Source organism: Carcharodon carcharias, chromosome 1 (assembly GCF_017639515.1).
Source record: "Carcharodon carcharias isolate sCarCar2 chromosome 1, sCarCar2.pri, whole genome shotgun sequence".
NCBI lineage: Eukaryota > Metazoa > Chordata > Chondrichthyes > Lamniformes > Lamnidae > Carcharodon > Carcharodon carcharias.
Genome location: NC_054467.1, coordinates 74,412,365 through 74,439,924, shown reverse-complemented (window position 1 = coordinate 74,439,924; position 27,560 = coordinate 74,412,365). Strand labels below are relative to the sequence as shown.

At 42.1% G+C, this 27,560-nt stretch overlaps 1 protein-coding gene across 1 annotated transcript; it reads left to right on the top strand.

The window, feature by feature from the left end:
* The first annotated feature begins 281 nt into the window (after window positions 1-281).
* On the top strand, window positions 282-26,110 carry otop1 (otopetrin 1). The gene is made up of 7 exons (XM_041179359.1): window positions 282-642; window positions 1,308-1,444; window positions 1,540-1,598; window positions 9,791-9,921; window positions 17,427-18,370; window positions 25,122-25,274; window positions 25,930-26,110. The coding sequence occupies exons 1-7, from the start codon at window positions 282-284 to the stop codon at window positions 26,008-26,010; spliced, it is 1,866 nt and encodes a 621-aa protein (XP_041035293.1). The 3' UTR covers window positions 26,011-26,110.
* The last annotated feature ends 1,450 nt before the right edge of the window (window positions 26,111-27,560 follow it).

Sequence of the window (27,560 nt, the reverse complement as noted above, 5' to 3'; positions counted from 1 at the left end):
GACAGTGTTAAATAGAATCAAATCTAACGATACAGAAGTTATTTAATTCCAAGAATTTCCAATGTCAAAATAAGCTGGCCTATCTATCTCCCTATACCTGTCCCATCCATGTTAGTCGACTTGTCTGGGCACATGTCTATGTTAATTGTATCGGTGATTAATAGTGAAAATAAACGTTATTTGTGTCTGTCGGGAGTGTGGGGGTTTATAATCCAGAATGTTGTTGAAAGCTTGCTCTTTTCAGATCAGGCTACGTCCACACATCCAATCGATAGCTGCTGATGGATGAGAGATGCAAATTAGAGGTTCTTTGTCACAGGAAGCGGCGCAGCAGCCAGTGCCCTGCAGTGGGAGATCAGAACTCCGGCAGGTACTCTCGGTCATCAGCAGAGAACACCCGGCTGAAATATACCGCCACGCTGAGCGCTCAGTACGGCATCAATGTGTTTGTGCTGGGCTTGGTGTTGACGGTGGCAGGGACATTTCAGAAAGCCGGAGTGGCACAAGAACACATCTTAGCCTACCTCAGCACCCTCATGGCGATGCAACTGGCATGGATGCTCTGGTACTTCTTAAGAAGGCACGGAAAGAGAGGGTTGGTCACCGAAAAAGATGACCACGCCGGACCAAGGTGGCTGAGAGGTACAGTGTGCACGTTGCTAAAGCATATTTCGATTGTGATTTCTGACGTGGTCTGTGGAAATGTTTAGACGTTAGAGTTTATGATTCTCATTAATAATTACTACCTTGGTAATTAATAGCAGTGCAGTTGTCTGTGGCTGTATTGATGCAATTGGAATCAAATGGATTACTTCTCCTTTAACGAACAGCGTGCCCAGAGTGTACTGTGATACATCCGATTCTACTGTATATGGTTTTCATGTCGCCACTGATGTGTTCTCACGACTAAGAATTTGATTTCAGCAGTTTCTGCACCAATAAGCCTATCACTTATGGATCAGAGACAGGGCGCGGAACAATCAGGAAAAAAAAACTGGTAAAAATCAGTAATACTGATATCATTAATATTGGAGTTTCATTTTAAGGTATACAAGACCAGTTCGGATAAGTTTTACCCTTCATTTCCAAGTTTAACTTTTTTTTCTTTTTGGGTATGTTTGTGAAAGTGATGAACTATAAATAATTTACAACATGTCAGCGATGAATTTAAAGAACGGGGAACAAATAGTATGAAGATAAAGACACACATTAAATACCAATTAAAGCCACATGGGAAGAATGTGATTCCTACTTTGGTCCAAATTGTGTTTCCAACGAGATTAAAATTTGGTACATTTCATCACTAGGTGGGTTAACCTTGTTTGCCATCTTGAGTTTAGTTCTGGATATGTTTAAAATTGGATACTACATTGGATATTCAAGTTGCCTCTCAGCCGCCAAAGGTGTCTTTCCTGCCGTCCATGCAGTGCACACACTTTCCCAGGCATGTATATTTACCTGACTTATTGAGTGTTATTATTATTGAGTGGTGCCTGTGCATTCTATGCGTTTTTATAAAAAAAAATAATTTAATTTCAGGTGTATTTCCTTTGGTTTCATGCAAAGGATGTCATTCGAACTTTTCAAATCATAGAAAGGTAAAACCTATGTCAAATCTAAATTTGCTTTATATTTCTTCAGTTATACTGTGGATTAAATTATTGTGCATGGATTTAAGAAAACTTGAAATTTAGAATCAAAGAATCATTCAGCACAGAAAAAGGCTCTTCGGACCATCATGCTTGTGTTGGCTCTATGATAGAGCTATCCAATTAATCACCTATTCCTGTTCTCTCCTTTGAATCATGTATATTTTTCAAACATTTAATCAACTCCCTTTTGAATGTTGCTATTCAATTAGACAGTGCATTCCAAATCACAACAACTTGCTGTGTAAAACTATGAATGCTCATGTCCCCTCTGATTTTTTTTGCCAATCATCACTTTTTATTCATCATGGGATGTGGGCATCATTGGCAATGTCAGCATTAATACTCATCTGTATTTGCCTTTGAGAAGTTGGTTGTGAGCCACCTTCTTGAACCACAGATTAGTGGTTTGGTACAACAGAGTGGTTTGTTCGGCCATGTCATAAGGCAGCTGAGAGTTAGCCACGTCGCTGTGGATCTGGAGTCATTTATGGGCAGGGTGAGGTAAGGATGACAGACTTCCCTCCCCTAAGGACTTAAATGAACCAGATTTGTTTTTTTACAACAGTCCGATAGTTTCAGGGTCACGATTATCAACTTCTTATTCCAGATTTATTGAATTAAATGTGTTTGAGTTCGCCAATGGGATTTAAAATCATGTCTGTGGACCATTAATCCAGGCCTCTACTAGTCCAGTAACATAACCTCTATGCTACTGTACCCATAAATCATAGCTATAAAGCCTTAAATCAGTGTCCTCTGCTTAATGATCCCTCTGCCACTGGAAACAGTTTCTCCTTATTTACTCTATTAAAACCATGATTTTGCAAATCTCTATCAAATCTACTCTTAATCTTCACTGTTCAAGGAGAACAATCTTGGCTTCTCCAATCTCTCCACATAACTGAAGTCCCTCATCCTTGACACCATTCCAGTAAAACTCTTCTGCATTGTCTCTAAAGCCTTGACATACAAACACACAGAAGCAGGAGTAGCTCATTTGTCCCCTCAAGCCTGCTCCGCCATCTACACCCGATAACTTTTGATCCCCTTGCCTAACAAAAATCTATCTACCTCTGCATAAAAATATCTAGTGACCCCACCTCCACCACCTTCTGAGGCAGAAAATAGCTGAGGTCCCAATACTGACCCCTGGAGAATACAAATGTATAGTTCTGTTCAGTCTGAAAAACAACCATTCACCAGAAACCTCCTTGCTTTCTGACCTTTCAACAATTTTCTATCCATGCTGCTGCTGTCTCTTGAGTCTCATGGACTTTAATTATGCTAACAAGTTACTTTGTCAGCAACTTCTGAAAGTCCATATACACAACATCAACCACATTACCATCATCAACACTCCCTGTTGCTTCATGAAAGAACTCAATCAAATTAGTCAATTATAATTTGCCTATAACAAATCCTGTGTTGATTAACATATATTAGCCTCTACTTTTCCAAATGCCAATTAATTTTGTACTGGATTATTGTCTCTGAAAGTTTCTCAACCACCAAGATTAGGTTGACTGGCTTGTAGGTTCAGAGTGTCCTTTTTTAAACAGGGGTGTTACATTTACAACCTATCAGGCCTCTGGAACCACCCCCATGTCCAAGGAGGATTGGAAGATTGTGGATGGGGCTTCTGTAAATTCCATTTTTACTTCCTTCCGATATCTATGATGCATCTCATCCAGACTGGGTGACTTTTGTACTTTAAGGACAATCAACTTTTTAAGTACATCCTCTTTATTTTCATCATATCCAATATCACTCATCTCCCCCTTTATTGTTGCATCAGCAGCATCCTCTTCTCTCGTGGAGACGGATGCAAGGTATTCGCTTAGTACCTCAGTCATGCCCTCTGCCCCCACCAGGTCACTTCTTCTTGGCTTCCTAATGAACCTCTCCCATTCTTTGACTACCCTTTACTATTTATATTCACAAAATACTTTTTGTTCCTTTTATGTTTGCCACTTATATATTCTCATACTCCCTCTTTGCCTCTCTATTTCTGTTTTATGGACATCCTCTGTACTTTCTATATTCAACTTGATTTTCTACTATACAAAGAGCAGTTGTTCTAAGTCTTCTGTTCTGTTTTTACTTATATATCTTTAGTCATCCAGGAAGTTCTAGCTTTGTATGCCCCTCGTTTTCCCCCTTATGGGAATATGTCTATGTTGTACCCAAACCACCTCCCCTTTAAAGGTCTCCCATTGTTCACTTACTGTTTTGCCTACCAATTTTTGATTCTAGTGCACTTGGATCAGATTCAATTTTAATTCGCTGAAGTTAGTCATCCTTCAGTTATGTGCTTTGATGCTTGACTATACCTTTCCCTTTTCCATGACTATCCTAATCCTGATGATGTTACGTTCAGTGTTCCCCAAATGGTCTCCCACTGAAATAAGCCTCTACTTACCCCATTTCATTCCCCAGAACTAGAACCAGCACTGCTTCCTTACTCATTGGGCTGATTGAGAAAGTTCTCTTGTACACATTTCAGAAATTCCTTACCCTCTTTACCTTTACACTGTTACTTTCCTAGTCTCTGTTAAGCTAAGTGAAGTTTCCATTGCCACTACTCTGTAATAAAAACAAAATACTGTGGATGCTGGAAATCTGAAATAAAAACAGAAGAAAACTCAGCAGGTCTGGAAGCATCTGTGGAGAGAGAAACACAGTTAACGTTTTGAGTCCAATGTGACTCTTCTTAGGAAGTGGAGAGAGAGAGATAGAAATATGATGGGTTTTATGCTGTTGGAAAAGGGGGGAGGGGCAGGTGGAGCAAAAGAGAAGCTCAGTGATTGGTTAGAGGACAGTAGAGATTAAACGACAAAGATGTCATGGAACACAAGACAAAGGGTGTGGTAATGATAATATTAAAGACTAAAGTTTTGGTCCAAAGTGGGTGTTAACAGCAGAATAATGGTCAGCACTTCTGAAAGCAAAATAGTGTGTTAAAATAGCAGAAAAAAGGGGTCAGTGCTGTCTGAAAGCAAAAACATGAGAACAAAATATAGACTGGCACTTTCGGGAGAAGAAAAATCAAAATGGTTGACAGAGTTCATGGTCTGAAGTTGTTGAACTCAACAAGTCCAGAAGGCTGTAAAGTGCCTAATTGGAAGATGAGATGCTATTCCTCCAGCTTGCTTTGGGCTTCACTGTAACATTATAGCAGGCCGAGGACAGAAATGTGGGCACGAGAGCAAGATGGTGAATTGAAATGGCAAGCAACAGGAGGGTAGGGGTTATGCTTGTGGACTGAGCGGAGGTGTTCTGCAAAGCAGTAACCCAGTCGCAACTCTGTAGTTCTTGCATCTTTCTGTAATTTTCTACATATTTGCTCCTCTATTTCTTTCCCACTATTTGGGAAGCCTATACCATACATCCAGTAAATAGACTCTGGGTGGAATTTTCCATTCTGGAGACTAAGTCTGGTGGTGGGCAAGAAAGTTGACGTGATTCTCAATGGGTGGCAGGACGGCTGAACATGTGTGATCTTCCGCTGGTCGGTTCATTAATTATGCATCCTCAAGGAGCTCAGCGAATCTTATGGCGAGGCGGGCAGGAAGTTGACTGCCATGCCATCACCCCTTGGGTTCAAAGGTCCTGGTGTCATATTTAAAGGGCATCCAGACAGACATTCACTCAATGCAGGTGAGGAGCTCTGCATTACTCCTCGTACTGGAGAAGCTGGCAGATGTGAGCAACCACATCCCGGGATATATGATGGTGCCTCCAGAATTGCCTATCTCTAGATAAGAGCACTGCCAGCAATATACCCATGGGCCAATGCTCGCCATTGCAGTTGTCCATGTTTGTCTGCCCCTTGACCTTCTAGAGGCTGCGTTGCCTCTTGCTGCTCAGGCCCTTGCTCCTCCTGGCCCTGTGTCAACCAGTGATGGGCCCTCCTTCTCCTCATCTGGATGGGAACCATTACCAAGGCAGAGTTGCTGACAGCCTGCATCATTGATGCCTCAGTGGATGTGTGAATGAATTAAAGCGATACATTTAGAAAGTATGTACTTTACATTTCCTCCATCTTAGGTACCCTGAGTTCATCCCCCCCAGGACTCCAGCACGATTTCCCTCCATCTTAAAGCCAGCAGGCAAGTACGAAGCCCTTCGTCTGGCTTCTGGCTAGACATGGCATCCCCACCCACCCCTTTTAGATAAAGGATATCCTAGAGCACCAGAGATGGCTGTTCCTCCTGTTAATGCATGTCTGCTTATGGAGACATTGTTCTGTGACCAGGGTGATGAGAGCCGTATACAAGGTGTCTCCCTCTGATACTATCCCACTTGTCTCCACTACCTCCGGGATTCCATAGAGAGACCATTGCCTTGGCAGCCCTTGTCAAACATGACCATTCATCCAGGAGGAAGGAGGTTTGTAGGGGGTAGTTGCCTGCTCTCCACCAGTTGTGCCCCCTGGAGGCATTCCACCTCCCTCCCTCCCTTCAGGCCTGCCTCTGACTGCAGCCGATGACAAATGGCAGAGAATGAACGGCATTTCCACATCTTGCTGGGATCTTGATAAGATACTCATAAGTTGGGAACAAACCTGCTGCAATGTGGGCTTTACCATAGACAGGCGAACACAACAGAACACCTTTGACATCCAGTTGCCTCATTATTATTAGGGTGTCCCTTTAGTCGGCCACTTGTGCTGACCTTGAACTCCACCCATCCAAAAATACTTTCCACCAACTTTGAGGGATCTCACTGACTGTATAACTGCATGGTCAAGGCCAGCTTGGAAAAATGGTGTGCATCACCTTTCAAACTCAATCCACCACCTTCTACCCTCCCCTGTCACCAACCAACATCGCCCCCCCATCACAATAGGCCCACCCAATATTACCATTTCTCTTCCTCTTTCACCCTGTAACCTCCCCCGTTACCCTGGACCCTATCATGATTCACCTCCTCATGCCTTCCCTCCCTTCAGAGCCAACACCCATTACTGTCCCCACGCCCACCCTGACCCTGCCCCCTCCTGTGATCTGAGCCACCTGTCTAGTCCCCTTCTGTGACCCCCTCGATGACACCTTCACCTACCAGACTCTCACCCTGAACCTACCACCTGACTGCATTCCCCACTGCCTGTGACTGTTCCCTGCTATCACCCATACCCTTGAGTTCATCCCCCCCAGGACTCCAGCATCGACACCACTGACCCCACCCTCTAAGACACAACGTCCCCACTTCCGTGGACATTTCCTCATTTCCCCAGTAAGCCTCCTTCCACTATACACCATCCCCCCCTTCCAGCCTTGGGTCCTCCCTTTCACCCTACACCACCACCCGTCCTAGCCTTCGCGTGTCTCCTGTGTCCAGCCTTGGCACAACGTTTGCTACCAGCACTTCAGTGAAGCTATTTGAGGTCCCCAAGAAGGAAAAAGCAACATTTACTGACCTCAAAGTAATGGAAGAGCTGAAGCTCGCCAGGTCAACACCGCTTATAAATAGTCATAAAACTGAACTTTCTAAACACTCGCTGATGGGAAACTTAATTTGAAGGATGAATTTAATTCCGCTGAGGTGGCCTTTTAATTAGGATGCATGAGATGCTATTGAACGCAAATGGGGTTCCCGAGATTGTTTATTGGGAAACTCAACCTGCCTTTAACCCACCATCAAAGTTGGCAGAACAAAATTCCAACCAAATTTTCCACCGGCAGGAAACTGACTCTTCCAATCAGGCCAAATTAAGTACTCTGCCCACCACAATTCCCACCATTGGTGGGTGTGGAAAATTCTTCCTTGTCTTTAGCATGATCTACATCATCCCTTTCCAGTGTTACAATAGTTTCTTTGGTCAATACTGACACCATGCTCCTTTTTGCTTTCCTGTTTTTCCTGAACACCTTGTAGCCAAGAGCATGAAGTTTCCTTGCCTCCACTGCTTTGAGCCAGGTCTCTGTTATTGCCACTCTATCATTGTCCCATTTGGAGAGAAGTCAAAAAGACATTCTATGCAAAGAGGATCTATGAGATTAAACTAGCAAAGCATGTAAAACAAAGTAGTAAAATATTTTACTGACACATCACCGACAAAAGAATGGCTGTGAAGGGAATTAAGGATAATACCAGAGAAATGGAAGAAATATTACATAATTATTTTGCTTTGGTATTTACCAGGGAGGAAGAACAGGTAGACATGATATTGAATTTATGAGATGAGCAATGAGATAAGTGGCTTTAAAATAAAAAAAAGCAGACGTACTGAATAAACTAAACAAACGCAAAGAGGATAAAACCCCTTGTCCAGATGGATTTGATCCATGTATTTTAAAAGAATCTAAGGAAAAGATAGCAGAGGCATTACTACACATATTTAGTAATTCCCTGGAAGAAAGGTGTAGTGCCAGAGACTGGTGGATAGCTAATGTAATTCCTATACTTAAGGACAGAAAGTGTCCTGGGAATTATAGACCAATCAACTTAACATTGATGGAAAGAAAAGTAATGGAATCCTTACTAGAGAAGAAAATAAAAGAACATCTAGAAATGGGAAATAGCATGGATTTCAAGAGGGAAAAATCTCACTTGACCAACCTTATTGAATTTTTTGAGGAGGTAACATATAGTGAGTAGACAATGTTAATACTTTTGTTGTGATTTATCTGGACTTTCAAAAGGCCTTCGACAAGATGCCTCAGAAAAAGTAATGAGTAAAGTCAGAGAATGTGGAGTCAGGGACAAGGACTGAATGGATTGCTAGCTAGCAAGGAGCTAGAAAGGAGAGAGTGGGAATAAAGTGTAGTTATTCAGAGTAGCAGAGGGTGGGAAGGAGTGTTCCAACAGGATCAGTGCTGCAACCATTGCTGTTCACAATTTTCATTAACTATTTGGACTTTGGAATCAAAAACACAATTTCTACATTTGATGATCACACCAAATTGTGGGGGATTGTCAATACTGAGGAGGACTGAACAAATTACAGGAGGACATTAATAGATTTTCAGAATGGGACAATAATTGGCAAATGAAATTCAACACAATTAAATGTAAGGTAGCAAAGTTGGTAGGAAGAATGGGGAGGTCACTTATTACTTGGAAGATGCAAGTCTAGGTGGGGTTGACGAACAAAGAGATCTAGGAGTAAAAATATATCAATCACTAAAAGTTGCACCACGGTTAGCAAAGCCATAAGAAAGCAAACCAAACACTTGAATTAAACAGTAAGGAAGTTATGCTAAATTTGTATGGAACCTTGATTAGACCACAGTACTGCATGCCGTTCTGTTCACTATTATAAATAGGTTATGGAGGCACTGGGGAGGGGGCAGAGAAGATTTACATGGATGATACCAGGAATGAGTGGATGTACATATCAGGAAAGGGTTAACAGACTGGGCCTCTTTACTCTTGAAAAAAAGAAACTGAGGGGTGGCCTAATAGAGACCTCTAAAATGATGAATGGCTTTGACAGAGTGGATACAGAGACAATGTTTCCTCTTGTGGCAAGAACATAACTAGAGGCTATAAAGATAAGAGTCACCAAGAAATTCAATATGCAATTCAGAATAAACTTTATCATCAAAGAGTGGTGAGAATGTGGAACTCGCTACCAAAGGGAGTGGTTGAAGTGAATAGTATAGATTTAAGGGAAAGTTAGACAAGCATATAAGGGAGAATGGAATAGATGGTTACAATCAGAATATTGTTATGTAATTTGTTTCATCTGGTGAAATTCATCTCTTGATATATTAGACCATCACTTCAGTATCTTGTGAGAAATTGCCATTGGATTTTGCAGTTTCCATAAAAATAGCAAACAGAGACTTTGGTACAGTGGTTATGGAGTCATAAATAATAACTTGCATGGTCTCTCTTGTTAATTGTTATGTCTGCTTTATTTTAACAATGCTTATACATTTTAACAATAAACCATATTAGGCATCATTTTAAAGATAAAGACCGTTATAAAGTTAAATCTATCTTTGAAAAGAGAGATAATTGTCTCCTCACACTAATTTGAAGACCTAATGTCTTTTTAACATAATTAATTCTGATTTTTAACTCTTGTGGACTCCAGAAAATTGTTTTCTATGGTAAAGTTCATAATGTGTTTTGATGTCTGAATGTATTTACTCCACTTTTTGTGCATTACAAGATTACTTTCTTTTTAGATTTGGAATGATTCATTCTGTCTTTACAAACCTGTTGTTGTGGGTGAATGGTGTAATTGCAGAATCAAAACACCAGCTAAGTGACCACAAAAAGCGACTGGCTGTGCTTGGCTTTGCCAACTTAACCATGGGTAAGGAATTTTAGTATGTGCAAAATCATGAACAAGTCAAGTACAAAATTAGAGGATATTGATCAGTTGCAGAGCATTTTTCAATTTTATAGATACGCAATCTGGAATGAAGTATATGATCTAAACTGATCATTTCAATATGTATGCACTGTATAAATCTGATAAATGAACAATTCTCTCAGATGCCTAAATCCTACATGTCCTAAAATGTTGGTGGCATTATCTTCATTCAGTAACCAACGAGACATCATGTAACATTCTAAATGAATCAATTACAGCAGTTAGACTTGAACACAACATCAGTTAGCAATTCATACAGCCAGATTACCACCCAGACAGTGGAATTCTAACTCTGTTTGCATCTGACAGATTATGGGATTCAGAATTTTAGCAAATCAGTGAAATAGAAACCAATCCCATTAGTCAGGTATTGAATTTGTTCATTTGTTGTTGGAAGCAAAAGTCAGATTGCAAGAGTGAAAGGAGAAATAACATGCTGAGGCAGGGTGCTGGCCAGTTAGTATGCTCAAATACTTAGAAATCAACATGAGAGACAATGCACTTACTAAACAAAACACTGATAGAGTTAAAGGTTTGAGAACACTCTTGGCTATATTTTCAATATAATTGACATCAGATAGATTCTCTGACAAAGATTACACAGTGAATACCTGAAGTAGCATCTGTCACTATGCAAAGACATGAACCTTAACAGTAGTTACAACAGGTTAAATAGTAACTCTAGACTACTTTATCAAATATTTCCCATATTTCTGTATTCAGCTTGTTTGATTTTGTCTGTCCTGACAAAATAGTAGTTAACATGCAATGAAAGCAGATTTTGACAGTTAAATAGTGCTTAATATATGTGCTAAGTAATGTCCCAAAGTTTTCACTGCCAATGAGCTACTTCTTTTGATGTTAAGTCAAGTATAGCAGCCAATTGGCACACAAAGTCCTCTAAGTAGCAATGGAATAAGTAAACGCTTAATCTGTTCTTGGTGGGACCTGACCCCATAGTCCCTCCCTGACAAAGACCACTTAGTTTTACCTCTGTAACATCGTCTGTCTTTGTCCAACCTCAACCCATCTACACTGGAACCCTCATCCATGCTTTTGACACTTTGAGACCTGGCTGACCTCCCATCCTCCACTCTCCATAAATTTGAACTCATCCAAGACTCTGCTGCCACATCCTATCCAAAACCATGTTTCATTCTCGCATCATCCCTGCCACCATAAACCTATGTTGGCTTCTGGTCCCCAACAGTTCAAACTCAAAATTCTCATCCTGGTTTTCAGATTGTTGCATGTTTTTGCCCCCTTCTTATCAATGTAACTTCCTCTAGTGCTATAGCCCACCCAAACTCTCCATTTCTCTGACTCCAGCTCCTTGTGCTTTCCTGCTCCCTTTGTCCAGCACTGGGTGCACCCTCTTCAGCTGCTTTGATCGCAAACTGGAATTTCCTTCCTGAATTGTTTGACTTCTGTATTCCCCTCCTCTCCTTCGAGATGCCTTTAAAACCCTCAGTTTTTTAAAAAAAAATAAATCAGACACCTCTTCTCATACCAGATTCTTTGACTTAATATCCATTTTTAAAATTGCTTCTCTATGAAAGGGTTTTGAAAAGGGCTCTGCCTAAAGTTTCATCTGAAAGATGGCACCTCTGAGAATACAACAGACCCTACACTATACATTGCAATGTCAGCCTACATTAAACCTACAACCCCGACTCCGAAACACTGAATTTAATGGCAAGTTCCAAGGCATTTTTAAACAATTTATACTGTTATCTAAAGTGCCCCAAATTATTCATGAAAGAAACATGCATTGAGCTACAGGCATCTTTTATTGTAACTAAAGCAGTCTGATCCTGTGACTCAGATGTTCGTGCCATGATCAATCATAGTGCTGGTGTTTTAGAGTCGATCATTAAGCAATGTAGTATGAAGGAACACACAACAGACTCACACTACAGGAGTCTAACCCAGTGTGATGAGATTAAAGTTTTCTCTTTCGGCAATTGTAAGGGTTTTGGTGCAATAAGTATGGGGCAGCTTATTACAACCTTCCAGTCATTGCAGGCCCAAGAGATGAACTGTGCACAAATCGGCAATGAATACTGAGCCAGGAATGGGTGGGAAAAGAATGGCAGATTAATGGCACTCACCATTATTAATTCAGAAACAATGCAGCAATTTGCCATAATAATATATGTACCAGGAACTCCAGAAGGCTGTAAAGTGCCTAATCGGTAAAGAGCTTCATTGAGAACTGTCGGCGTGACATCGGCTGCCTCAATTTCTCTGCTCCTCTCACCCACTCTAACCTGTCTCCTTCTGAACTTGCTGCACACCGTTCTCTTAGGTCCAGCACTGACTTTATTATCAAACCTGCCGACAAGGGTGGTGCTGTTGTTGTCTAGTAGCGCAATGACCTCTACCTCACAGAGGCTGAGCACCAAATCTCAGACACTTCCTCCTACATCCCCCTGGACCACGACCCCACCACCGAACAAAAAGCCATTGTTTCCAGGACTGTCAATGACCTCATCTCCTCTGGAGATCTGCCCTCCACAGCTTCCAACCTCATAGTCTCCCAAGACCGGACAGCCCGCTTCTACCACCTTCCCAAAATCTACAAATAGGACTATCCCGGTAGACCCATCGTGTCAGCCTGTTCCTGCCCCACGGAACTCATTTCCTCCTGTCTTGACTCCATTCTGACTCCCCTTGTCTAGGCTCTTCCCACCTACAATTGCAATTCCTCTGATGCCCTTTTTCTTATCAACAATTTCCAGTTTCTTGGTCTTAAGTGCCTCCTCTTCATGCACGTCCAATCCCTCTACACCTCCATCCCCCACCGGGATGGTCCGAGGGCCCTCTGCTTCTTCCTTGAACAGAGGCCTGAGCAATCCCCATCCATCACTACTCTCCTCCGTCTGGCTGAACTTGTTCCCTCACTGAACAATTTCTCCTTTAACTTGTCACACTTCCTCCAAATAAAAGGTGTGGCTATGGGTACCCACACGTCCCAGTTACGCCTGTCTCTTTATGGGGTATGTGGAACATTCCTTGTTCCAGTCTTACTCAGGCCCCCAACTTCAGACCATGAATTCTCTCTTCTAGCTTCACCCTTTCTTAATCCCTTTTTAAAAAAAATTATTTTTATTTTCATTTACTTATTTTTATTTACTTGTATTCATGTATTCATTGTCTTATCTCCTTTTTAAATCCCTTTTTCTATCCTTTTTTGCCAACCACAGCACCCTCCTCCATCCCACCCCACCCCCAAAAGGGCCATCCAATTCTTGTTCCATGTTGTTCTTTCACAGAGTGCTCACCCTTGTCCTGCTATTATCACATTCTGCTTTCTTACCTTTGCCACCATCAGCACCTTTTTTAGCCCTTACCACTACCATTAACACTCCCTTTGCCTTTTTGTTCATGACATCTTTGTCAATCTCTCCTCAACCCCACCTATCACTGGCCTTCTATCCAGCTCCACCTGCTCCACCCCCTTAAACAGTACAAATTTCATCACATTTCTACTCTTTAGCTCTGAAAAAGGGTTATACGGACTCGAAACATTAACTCTGTTTCTCTCTCCGCAGCTGCTGTCAGATCTGCTGAGGTTTTTCCCAGCATTTTCTGTTATTATTGAAGTAGCAGACTCTCACTCCACGTGGAAGTGATTTGTGGCTGGAGTTTTTAAAAAAAAAATCTTTTTGTTGTCTCGGCAATAGTTTTATGCCAGTCTTGCGACCCACACTCTTAGTAGTGTCAGAGGCAATAATTTTCAGGATGCAAAGCTGTCTTAGATGGATTTCATTCAGAAAATAACATTTTGGGATACAATATGTGAGTAATCTGAGAAGTGATGTGCTCTGTGTAGCATATTTGGAAGGAAAAAAAGTGACATTAGACTTAATGGTTCTCACTTCGTTTCTGTTGTAAACTAGTTTGATTGAGGTTACTTGCTAAGATTAGTTAACTCCCTGCCTTGTATCATGCCAGGATATTAGAAGGCCAACTAGATGGACCCTGTTTTTTTTTCGTCCTGTCATTCCTATAAAAACAGTGCAATGACATGGCGATTGGGTGGTTCACTGTTCTGATCATGATGGATGGGGCCACTGATTCTGTACTTACTGGGTCAAGCACACCTACACTGCCACTCGTTCATGAACAATTCCCAAACTCAAGTAGATTATATTGTCCTCCACTTTTTGCTTGTTCTTTTTAATTTGTGTCTTATTTTTCCTTTGTTTCATTTTTTTCTCCCTCTCCCTGTCTTTTCTCCCCTCCTTTTATGTCTCTTTCTGTCTCTAATGCGGTTTGATATACCCCATTTCATTCCCCGTCGTTTGTTCTGTTTCTATCCTTTTCTTTAATTGTTTAAGGAGAAGGGCCATTGTGGAGCAGTCACCAGGTCTCAGTGTGACCTTTTCAGCTCTGAGCCCTTACTGTTGGGACGATCCAGCGATTTGCATCGCAGTCTGGTGTGAATGATGGGGTAGCAAATTCAATGAACATCGTTCACTGCGTGGTGTCATTGCAGCACGAACATCTAAATAGATGATAAAAACAAAAAACTGTGGATGCTGGAAATCCAAAACAAAAACAGAAATACCTGGAAAAACTCAGCACGTCTGGCAGCATCGGCGGAGAAGAGCAAAGTTGACGTTTCGAGTCCTCATGACCCTTCAACAGAACTAAGTAGAAATAGGAAAGTGGTGAAATATAAAACAAAAACAGAACAAAAACAAAATATAAGCTGGTTTGTGGGGGGTGGGGGGAGAAGGCGGGGGTGTTGTTGGAACAAACAAGCAGTGATAGGAGGAGACAACCAAAAGATGTCACAAACAAAAGAACAAAGAGGTGTTGAAGGTGGTGATATTATCTAAAAGAATGTGCTAATTAAGAGTGGAGAGCAGGACAAGCAATGTAGCTCTATTGGGGGTGGGGTGAAATAATCGATGGGTGGAATACATTTAAAAATAATGGAAATAGGTGGGAAAAGAAAAATCTATATAAATTATTGGAAAAAACAGAAGGGAGGGGGAAGAAACGGAAAGGGGGTGGGTAGAGTTCAAGATCTAAATTTGTTGAACTCAATATTCAGTCTGGAAGGCTGTAAAGTGCCTAGTCGGAAGATGAGGTGCTGTTCCTCCAGTTTGCGTTGAGCTTCACTGGAACAATGCAGCAAGCCAAGGACAGACATGTGGGCAAGAGAGCAGGGTGGAGTGTTAAAATGGCAAGTGGCAGGGAGGTCTGGGTAATGCTTGTAGACAGACCACAGGTGTTCTGCAAAGCGGTCAACCAGTCTGCGTTTGGTCTCTCCAATGTAAAGGAAATCGCATTGGGAGCAACGAATACAGTAGACTAAGTTGGGGGAAATGCAAGTGAAATGCTGCTTCACTTGAAAGGAGTGTTTGGGCCCTTGGACAGTGAGGAGAGAGGAAGTGAAGGGGCAGGTGTTGCATATTTTGCGTTTGCATGGGGAGGTGCCATAGGTTGGGGTTGAGGAGTAGGGGGTGATGGAGGATTGGACCAGGGTGTCCCGGAGGGAACGATCCCTACGGAATGCCGCCAGGGGGGTTGAAAGGAAGACGTGTTTGGTGGTGGCATCATGCTGGAGTTGGCGGAAATGGCAGAGGATGATCCTTTGAATGTGGAGGCTGGTTGGATGATAAGTGAGGACAAGAGGGCCCCTATCATGTTTCTGGGAGGAAGGAGAAGGCGTGAGGGCGGATACGCAGGAGATGGGCCAGACACGGTTGAGGGCCCTGTCAACTACCGTGGGTGGAAAACCTTGGTTAAGGAAGAAGGAGGACATGTCAGAGGAACTGTTTTTGAAGGTTGCATCATCAGAACAGATGCGATGGAGGCGAAGGAACTGAGAGAATGGGATGGAGTCCTTACAGGAAGCGGGGTGTGAGGAGCTGTAGTCGAGGTAGCTGTGGGAGTCAGTAGGCTTATAATGGATATTGGTGGACAGTCTATCACCAGAGATTGAGACAGAGAGGTCAAGGAAGGGAAGGGAAGTATCAGAGGTGGACCACGTGAAAATGATGGCGGGGTGGAGATTGGAAGCAAAATTAATAAATTTTTCCAGGTCCCGACGAGAGCATGAAGCAGCACCGAAGTAATCATTGATGTACCGGAGAAAGAGTTATGGGAGGGGGCCTGAGTAGAACTGGAACAAGGAATGTTCCACATACCCCATAAAGAGACAGGCATAGTTGGGGCCCATGTGGGTACCCATAGCCACACCTTTTATTTGGATCCGGTAGCATTCCGTAGGGATCATTTCCTCCGGGACACCCTGGTCCACTCCTCCATCACCCCGTACTCCTCAACCCCAATCTACGGCACCTCCCCATGCAAACGCAAAATATGCAACACCTGCCCCTTCACTTCCTCTCTCCTCACCATCCAAGGGCCCAAACACTCCTTTCAAGTGAACCAGCATTTCACTTGCATTTCCCCCAACTTAGTCTACTGCATTCGTTGCTCCCAATGTGGTTTCCTCTACATTGGAGAGACCAAACGCAGACTGGGTGACCACTTTGCAGAACACTTTTGGTCTGTCCGCAAGCATTACCCAGACCTCCCTGTCGCTTGCCATTTTAACACTCCACCCTGCTCTCTTGCCCACATGTCTGTCCTTGGCTTGCTGCATTGTTCCAGTGAAGCTCAACGCAAACTGGAGGAACAGCACCTCATCTTCCGACTCGGCACTTTACAGCTTTCTGGACTGAATATTGAGTTCAACAACTTTAGATCTTGAACTCCCTCCTCCATCCCCACCCCCTTTCCGTTTCCTCCCCGTCTCTTTTGTTTTTTCCAATAATTTATATAAATTTTTCTTTTCCCACCTATTTCCATTATTTTTAAATGTATTCCACCCATTGTCTATTTCATCCCACCCCCACTAGAGCTACCTTGCTTGTCCTGCTCTCCATTCTTAATTAGCACTTTCTTTTAGATAATATCACCACCTTCAACACCTCTTTGTTCTTTTGTCTGTGACATCTTTTGGTTATCTCTTCCTATCACTGCTTGCTTGTCCCAACACCCCCGCCTTCTCCCACCGCCCCCCCCCCCCAACCAGCTTATATTTCACCCCTTTCCTATTTCTACTTAGTTCTGTTGAAGGTTCATGAGGACTCAGAACGTCAACTTTGCTCTTCTCTGCCGATGCTGCCAGACCTGCTGAGTTTTTCCAGGTATTTCTGTTTTTGATCTAAATAGATGACTCGAAAGGTGGGATGCTTTAATGCTCATAGTGATTACAGTTAGATTTTATACTACTCTAATGTGTGTTTTTTTCATATTGTTTACCATATAATGGGTGGTGTTACCTGTTGAATATTCCCTTACAGCGATGTAGCATACCAGACTGGAAGAATTTTAAGGTGTGTTAGATTATTTGGAGGAAGTTCAGATTTGGCAATCTTTTAAAGGTAATCTGTGTAATGCTTTATTCTATTTCGTTGCAGAAAAGGTTGGACCAAATTGCAGTTGTACTATAAATGCATGCGCGGCTTTCTATAAAGGCTTCTATTACATGTACCCTTTCAACATTGAATATCACGTATTTGCATCTGCCATGCTCTACATCATGTGGAAGAATGTCGGGCGCAAGATGGAACACCACAAACCTCAAAAACTCATGTTTAAAACACGCTACAACATACTGCCAGGGCCAGTGCTGGGAGCAGCTGTATTCGCAACCACAATAGGAATTCTTGTGGTGTACAGTATACAGGTGGGGCATTCAAAGGATCATCGACAGTCTGCTGTAAAGATGTTTTACTTGTACAGTATTACAGTACTTAGCTTAATGTCTGCAGCATCTACAACCGGCCTAGCTATTTACAGAATAGACAAAATATCGATGGATTATTCCAAAAACCCGTCGCGAAAGCTGGACGGCTGCCTTCTGGTCAGTACCGCGTGTGCCACCTGGCTGCTGTCCTGGTGCTCTGTGCTGGCGGCGATTTCTGCAGAGGCCCCCCTATACTACACATGGCTCAGTTTACCGGTTTCCACATTGGTCATCATTGAGAAATCCGCCCAAAACGTGTTTATCATCGAATCCCTCCACCGTAAGCGGGATAACGGTGAAGAGGAAATCGGAAAGATCAAGGCGACCTCGGCCGTTTCGGCTTCCGGCAACCTTCCCGTGGCAGCCTCATATTGTGGCATTGTGAACAAAGCCCTGAAGAACGTGGAGCGGGAGGTGTGCTGCGCGGCTGCAGCTTGCATCCCTCACTCTCCAGGCGGCGGCAGCGGCAGCGGCGGTGTGTGCTGTGAGCAGCTGACTCTACCCCAAGCTGCTGCTTCCTCTCCTCCGTCCAGTCTCAGACAGGCGGGAAAACTGGACAGAAAGAGAATAATACTGAAGAACATCACCGCGTTTCTGTTCCTGTGCAATATTTCGGTAAGACAGATTCAGAACCATGAAATAAAAAAATCAGTTTTCATTCACAAAATAGTCTTTTTAAAAGCAGCAATTCACTAGGAAATATTATCGAAAGCTATCCCAGTTGAGGATGAGTGGCAGACTTTTAAAGCAAATCAGGCACACGAATAAGTGGAAGTTAGTCATCCAGGCGGACGATTCGATCAAATGTGACATTTTTTAAACCAGACCTTTTTAAAGGGTGGTGGGGGGTGATAGGAATATCAAATAGGTGACGTGCAAAAGGATCATTGAGATGAGTTTATTTCAGTAATGGAAATTAGGAAGCAATTAGAGACGAAGTTAAAACAACTGTCAAATGTAAAAGAGATAGTGAAGGTAAGAACTGTAATATATAAAATATTAAATCGTGGGTGGTCACGACATTCTATTACAAAAAGAGCTGAAAACTTTTATGCCAATTTTGACCGTCTTGATAATTCCAGTCCAGAAGGGACTACGTTTATCTGTTACGCCTGTAGACGGCACTGTGTCCATGGGCTTCAATGATAAAGTTTTCGTAACTTTAGTCCACATTACATAAACAAACCGGGGAAATCAAAGATAAAAGCAAAAAACTGCGAATGCTGGAAATCCAAAACAAAAACAAAAACACCTGGAAAAACTCGGCAGGTCTGAGAGCATCTGCGGACAGGAGCACAGTTAACGTTTCGAGTCCGTATGACTCTTCAACAGAGCTAAGTAAAAATAGAAAAGAGGTGAAAAATAAACTGGTTTAAGGGGGTTGGGGGTGGGGGGGGTGTGGGACAGGTAGAGCTGGATAGAGGGCCAGTGATAGGTGGAGATTGCCAAAAGATGTCATAGACAAAAGGACAAAGAGGTGTTGACGATGGTGATATTAGCTAAGGAATGTGCTAATGGTGACATTAAGGGTAGAAAGCATAAGGAGCAAGGTACAGATAGCCCTAGTGGGGGTGGGGGGAAGTGATCAAAATAGGCTAAAAGGTAGAGACAAAACAATGGATGGAAATACATTTAAAAATAATGGAAATAGGTGGGAAAAGAAAAATCTATATAAATGATTGGAAAAAAGCGGGATCGGAAAGGGGGTGGGGATGGAGGAGAGAGTTCATGATCTAAAATTGTTGAACTCAATATTCAGTCCGGAAGGCTGTAAAGTGCCTAGTTGGAAGATGAGGTGCTGTTCCTCCAGTTTGCGTTGAGCTTCACTGGAACAATGCAGCAGGCCAAGGACTGACATTCAACACTCCACCCCGCTCTTTTGCCCACATGTCAGTCCTTGGCCTGCTGCATTGTTCCAGTGAAGCTCAATGCAAACTGGAGGAACAGCACCTCATCTTCTGACTAGGCACTTTACAGCCTTCTGGACTGAATATTGAGTTCAACAATTTTAGATCATGAACTCGCTCCTCCATCCCCACCCCCTTTCTGATCCCCCTTTTTTCCAATCATTTATATAGATTTTTCTTTTCCCACCTATTTCCATTATTTTTAAATGTATTTGCCCTTTTAGCCTATTTCGATCCCTCCCCCCACCCCACCCCCACTAGGGCTATCTGTACCTTGCTTGTCCTGCTTTCTACCCTTAGTCACCATTAGCACATTCCTTAGCCAATATCACCACCGTCAACACCTCTTTGTCCTTTTGTCTATGACATCTTTTGGCAATCTCCACCTATCACTGGTCCTCTATCCAGCTCTACCTGTCCCACTCCCCCTTAAACCAGCTTATATTTCACCTCTTTTCTATTTTTACTTAGTTCTGTTGAAGAGTCATATGGACTCAAAACGTTAACTGTGTTCCTCTCTGCAGATGCTGCCAGACCTGTTGTGTTATTCCAGGTAATTTTATTTTTGTTCAGGGGAAATCAATGCTTGTTCAATCTTGCTAATAACCCGGATAGACATCTCTGCTTGGAAAATTTGGTGTCTTTTCAAACATAGATTTTGTAACCTCTCCACTGTTTCAAAAACTGTGCCTATTTTAAAAATTATTTGACCGATAAAACCGGGTCATATGTAGGCTTTGTTGTATCAGGTCGCTGATGTAAGAAAAACTGGGGCTTCCTCATTCATTGAAAATTGGTGACATCTCTACTACATACTTTCCCAATCCTCCCTGACGTCGTTTTCCTTCCCCGGGTGAAGTACATTTCAGAACAATAATTTTTTTAAAAATTAGAAAATACAGCAAGTCTCGCAGCATCTCTGGAGAGAGAAGCAGAGTTAACATTTCAGTTCTGATGAGTGTTCACTGATGTACAGTTATGTTAAGGCTTTCCATTGCACCAGGCAAACCATGCCTAGAAATTTGTTTTCTGTTTTGCTCACTTGGTCACCATAATTTATTTCCTTATATTAGAACAAATAGAGAAGATCAATAAAATTGATCCCATGTGCAAATGGTATTGAGCTATAAGAAAAAATGAGGAAAGCTTAAACTTGTATCCGAGAGAAAAGGACTTTGAGGGGTGCTTTACTGAAGTATGTAAATATTAAATGGCACAGATAAGGTAGATTCAAATGACAATGTGCAAGTTAATCAAGAAATAGGGTTAAGATGTAATTAGAAATTTGTGAACACAAATTTGAAACAATTACCAGGTAACTTTGCTTAGTGTAATGAATGTTTTGAATAATCCAGCAAGTTAGCAATAGGAATGGAGATTGGGGTGTTACAGTACAATTAGATGCCATGGTGAGAGAGCTAAAGGACAAGAGGGATAAACATTGATGGATTATATGGCCATTTTTTTATCCCTGAATTTCCTTATGCTGTTAAGTTTTTATGTTCTTAACTTTTGAATATTATGAACACCCAAAATATGCCATAAACAAGACAGCATTTTAAAGAGTAACTGGGCTGAAAAATTCATGAAGCTGTAATTGTAAAGATGGACTCATTTATGTATTATTATAAAAAATATAGGGCATACAGTGATAAAAACAAAAAAACTGCGGATGCTGGAAATCCAAAACAAAAACAGAATTACCTGGAAAAACTCAGCAGGTCTGGCAGCATCGGCGGAGAAGAAAAGAGTTGACGTTTCGAGTCCTCATGACCCTTCGACAGAACTTGAGTTCGAGTCCAGGAAAGAGCTGAAATATAAGCTGGTTTAAGGTGTGTGTGTGGGGGGCGGAGAGATAGAGAGACAGAGAGGTGGAGGGGGGGGGGTGTGGTTGTAGGGACAAACAAGCAGTGATAGAAGCAGATCATCAAAAGATGTCAACGACAATAGTACAATAGAACACATAGGTGTTAAAGTTAAAGTTGGTGATATTATCTAAACGAATGTGCTAATTAAGAATGGATGGTAGGGCACTCAAGGTATAGCTCTAGCGGGGTTTTTTTTATAATGGAAATAGGTGGGAAAAGGAAAATCTTTATAATTTATTGGGAAAAAAAAAGGAAGGGGGAAACAGAAAGGGGGTGGGGATGGGGGATGGGGGAGGGAGCTCACGACCTAAAGTTGTTGAATTCAATATTCAGTCCGGAAGGCTGTAAAGTCCCTAGTCGGAAGATGAGGTGTTGTTCCTCCAGTTTGTGTTGGGCTTCACTGGAACAATGCAGCAAGCCAAGGACAGACATGTGGGCAAGAGAGCAGGGTGGAGTGTTAAAATGGCAAGCGACAGGGAGGTTTGGGTCATTCTTGCGGACAGACCGCAGGTGTTCTGCAAAGTGGTCGCCCAGTTTACGTTTGGTCTCTCCAATGTAGAGGAGACCACATTGGGAGCAACGAATGCAATAGACTAAGTTGGGGGAAATGCAAGTGAAATGCTGCTTCACTTGAAAGGAGTGTTTGGGTCCTTGGACGGTGAGGAGAGAGGAAGTGAAGGGGCAGGTGTTGCATCTTTTGCGTGGGCATGGAGTTGTGCCATAGGAGGGGGTTGAGGAGTAGGGGGTGATGGAGGAGTGGACCAGGGTGTCCCGGAGGGAGCGATCCCTACGGAATGCCTATAAGGGGGGTGAAGGGAAGATGTGTTTGGTGGTAGCATCATGCTGGAGTTGGCGGAAATGGCGGAGGATGATCCTTTGAATGCGGAGGCTGGTGGGGTGATAAGTGAGGACAAGGGGGACCCTATCATGTTTCTGGGAGGGAGGAGAAGGCGTGAGGGCGGATGCGCGGGAGATGGGCCGGACACGGTTGAGGGCCCTGTCAACGACCGTGGGTGGAAAACCTCGGTTAAGGAAGAAGGAGGACATGTCAGAGGAACTGTTTTTGAATGTAGCATCATCGGAACAGATGCGACGGAGGCGAAGGAACTGAGAGAATGGGATGGAGTCCTTACAGGAAGCGGGGTGTGAGGAGCTGTAGTCGAGATAGCTGTGGGAGTCGGTGGGTTTGTAATGGATATTGGTGGACAGTCTATCACCAGAGATTGAGACAGAGAGGTCAAGGAAGGGAAGGGAAGTGTCAGAGATGGACCACGTGAAAATGATGGAGGGGTGGAGATTGGAAGCAAAATTAATAAATTTTTCCAAGTCCTGACGAGAGCATGAAGCGGCACCGAAGTAATCATCGATGTACTGGCGAAAGAGTTGTGGAAGGGGGCCAGAGTAGGACTGCAACAAGGAATGTTCCACATACCCCATAAAGAGCCAGTTCTGTCGAAGGGTCATGAGGACTCGAAACGTCAACTCTTTTCTTCTCCGCCGACGCTGCCAGACCTGCTGAGTTTTTCCAGGTAATTCTGTTTTTGTATAGGGCATACAGTTCCTGTTGCCAAGGTTTTTGATCAGGCTTCTGTGTCAATATTTACCTTGTAAATTACTGTGTCAACATCCCCCATCCAACAATGTAGTAACAGGTTCTGACCCCCAGGTGACTTTATGATGTGAGGGCCTGAAGTCTCTTTCTCAAATTTGTTCCTATCTTGTGTATTTAAAAAACTTTATATCCATCAACCAACTATTGACAATATCTTGGGTCATTTAATAGTTCCTTATCAATAGACCAATTTGAGTTACAAAAGTAATTATGACAAATGGCAAGTAAAAATGTGAACCAAGAGCTATTAAAACTTGAACAGTAATCATGTTTATAAATTAAAAAAAACATTAATCAGTTTGTTTAGTTATATTGGTAAAGAATTGGTTTTATTGCTCCTCCAACATCTCTTCATTGTCATCTCACTGGGTAGGACTGCATTCTTACCTATCTCATCATAACCAGAAAATCACCTGCAATGGCTTCTGTTTCCACTCCCATACAATTAGCTCTCATGTCCCACAATGATCAATCCTTGGCTACCACCCATCTTTTCATCTAAATGCTTCCCCTTGGTGACATCATCCGAAAACACAAGGTGCACTGGCAACACCTACCTCTGCCCCACCACCATGTTTCTCAATCCCTCCATTGTCCTTAAATTATTAGGCTGCTTGTCTGACATTTGGTACTGGATGAGCAAAAATTCCTTCCAATTAAATATTGGGAAAACTGAAGCCATTGTCTTTGGTTCCTGCCACAAATCCCACTCCCCAGACACTGACTCCATCCCTCTCTCTGGCAGTTGTCCAAGGTTGAACCAGGCTGTTTACAACCTTGGTGCCGTAACTAAGACTGCCTATTTCCATCTCTGTAACATTGCGCAACTCCACCCCTGCCTCAGCTCATCTGTTACTGAAATTCATTCATGCCTTCATTACCTCTAGACCTGACTGCTCTCATATGGCCAGCTTCTCACATTCTACCCTCTGTAAACTTGAGCTCATCTAAAACTTTGCTGTCTGTGTTATAACTTGCACCAAATCCCATTCACTCATCACCATCATGTGCTCACTGATCTACATTGGCTTCCAGAAAAACAAAGCTTTGATTTTAAAATTCTGAAACTTGTTTTCCAATCGGTCCATGGCCTTGCCCCTCCCTATCTCTGTAATCTCCTCCAGTCTCTCAATCCTGGTATCTTGAGCAATCCTGATTTTGGTTGTTCCACCATTGGTGGCTACGTATTCAGCTCTCTGGGCCTGAAGCTCTAGCATTCACTCCCTAACGCTCTTTGCCTCTCTACCCTGCTTTCCTCCTTTAAGACACTCCTTAAAACTTACCTCTTTTGGCCATCTGCCCTAATACCTCCTTATGTGGATCAGTGACATATTTTGTTTTATAAATCCCCTGTGAGCTGTCTTTGGAAGTTTTATTATGTTAAAGGTGCTATATAAATACTACTTGTTGTTGTTGAAGTACATTCAAGCATTGTGCCATTTTTAAATTACCCTGGAGCCTTGGAGCCTATAGCTCCTTGTTACTTTCTCTATTGCAAGCCCTCTGCCATTCAGAGTTGACTTCCCAACCAATCAGCACTCTTTTCTCCTGCAGTATAAATTGTTATGATTACTTGAAATTTGGCATTCTTGCATTTGTCCCAATGAGTGCAAGACAAAAAGCTTCAAGAACATGTCTCTCTTTTCAGCATTTTTGAGGTATGTCATTAATGTAAGTCATATATTTGCTCATGTTATGGTCAATAGTTCTTTAAGTGGAGATTATCAATTATACTTGAGTCCAATGCTCAGGTATAAAGCTGATATATGGTAACCAGCAATTCAGCTGCATAGTATGGATGTAAAATACAGTACTGCCAAAATGAAGCCCACTGGAGGCAAAAGAGATTTGTACTAATAACAAAGTTAATCATTTTGCTTGTTGCCATTACTCTGAAGATTCTATTTGCTAATAAATTGTAGCTTTTAATGATGCTTAGTAATCAACCTGACTCTAAATTCTTTCTTTCCTTTTTAAAGTTTTGGATACTTCCAGCTTTTGGAGCTTGGCCCCAGTTTGACAATGGTTTAGAAGAAAATGTTTATGGCTTTGAAACATGGATTCTAATAGTAAACCTTGCAATGCCTTTTGCTATTTTCTACCGCATGCATGCATCTGCATCACTTTTTGAGGTATTCTGTGCAACTTAGCTAATGTTTTAACCAGTTTTAATAAAAAGCACATATTTGTAAGATAAACCACATTAATGGATTTGATTGTCTTGTACCTGTCAAGGATTTTAACTTTCTACTGTCATATATTTAAAAGAATGTACCGGTATTTGAATTAATCTATATTAAATTGCTATTGTATAATATGTCAGATTTTTCAATATTACATGAATACTTTATATTGCATTTGAACACAAATGTCGTGACACTTTTTGTATTAGAAATAAGATGATGCATGCTTACAAAATTTGTATAGCCCTCTATACTGTGGTAATTCAATGATGCTTTGTTTCAGTTAAATGCCACTAACAAAGAGTACAGGTAATAGACCTTCTCATATGTATAATTAGATTTGTGACTGAGCTTTAACTACAGTTCATATTAGTATTGTGTGTCTAGGTCTTTATGAAGTTCATACAAATCCTCATATCATATTGGAAATGAAAACTGACACACTTGGCATGTTTACAACTTGATAACTATCGGTTAATGCTGTGTCATCCACTGCCAACAATTGGTCCCTTAAAAGATTGCTTCATAGTTATTATTAATGTTTACAGCTTTGGAAAGCATTGTCCTTAGTAACAAAACATTTTAATTCCTTGTCCATGTGCAGTTCTGGTTATTTTTCATGCTGTCATATTCAGCGATTACAACCGCTTCAGCTGATTCCATACCACCATGCGTCCTGCAGTAAAGATAGCAACAACGTGGTTTTCCCGGAAAGATTAATGGCCCAATGGAGAGTGACACCAATTATGGTCTCAAATTAAGACATGATGGGAGTTGGAGATATTAATAGCTGCTTTTGTTTCGAGAGTTTTTAAAACTTTATGAATCTCAGTAAAAGTGCCTTTCCACTGACACTGCTGTCCTTGTTGCTCCATATTACTACCTTTAATGCAACCTTTTATTTTAGCTTATGTTTTTCAAGTCACAGGAAAAACTGAATTTTAACTGAATGAAATCTGCATGGAGTATAGTTTATAAATGAAGCCTAATGTTCTGGGTGGCTAAAGACAAGCAGAAAGTATTTGTGATGAAAATGGAGCATTTAATGTATGTCTATGATTTTTTCTCCCTCCATGCTGGAGGCACAAACAGCACTAAAGTTAGTCAATGCCACTTAATCTTGCATATCGCAGAGAATACACATTGCAGACTTGTTGATGCGTACGGGTGATTGCTGCCATTTTAATTGGATGGGAATCTAACAGGTTATTCAAAGTGTTTGAGAACTGATCAACCCCCAAATGGGCTAAGCCATCCCATTAATATATATGCAGCCTGTGGGGAAATTTACAGCTCAGGTACGTTTGGCAGCTGTGCTTGTGTGGGCAAATCCCATTTTAAACCTGATAAATGGTTGAACAATCTCATGTAAATTAAAAAAAAATCCTTCAGCATTTGTCGAGCCAGCCATGTCTCAGTTGATATTACTCTTGCTTTGGAGTTCAAAGGTTCTGTGTTTGAATCCTGCTCCTATCTAGGTTGGCACTCCACTGAATTACTGAGGGAGGGCTGCACTGTCAGAGGTGCCATCATTCTGATGAGATATTAGTCTGAGGTTGCATCTGCTCTCTCAGGTGGATATGAAAGATCCCAAGGTACTGTTATGGAGAATAGCAGGAGAGTTATCCCCAGTGTCCTGGCCAATATTTATCCCTCAATCAATATCACAAAAACAGACTATCTGGTCATGATCACTTTGCTGTTTGTGGAAACTTGCTATGCATAAATTAGTTTCCATATTTCCTACACTACAATAGTGACTACGCTTCAAAAAAATATTTCATTGGCCGTAGGGCACTTTGGGGTATCCTGTGGCCATGAAAGGTGCTTTATAACTGCAAGTTTTCCCTTATTTCTGTACTCATTCTAGATATCTTTCCTTGATGCCATGGACAGCCTCATTAACAGATTCCAAGCCGCCATGTGTCCTGCAGTGTAAAGATGATAGGGACATATTTTCCCAGAAACAGTAACGGCCTGAAGCAAAGTGAGGTCCTCCTACAAGTGACATGGTGCCGGAAATCTGCACCACCTCCAGAATCAGTCAGAGAGATGTGAGGTGTGCTGCTGCACATCTGGCTGACTGCTTGGGATGGGTGTGGCAAGGAAGAACAAAGAGGTGAAATGGTTATGTGGAGGGTGGGTACTCAGTGTCCTGGGACAGATGTATGTGAGGCCACACAGACCAATCTGTTTAGGGGTTGGGTCACTGTGTAATCCCTCCCACCTTGATAA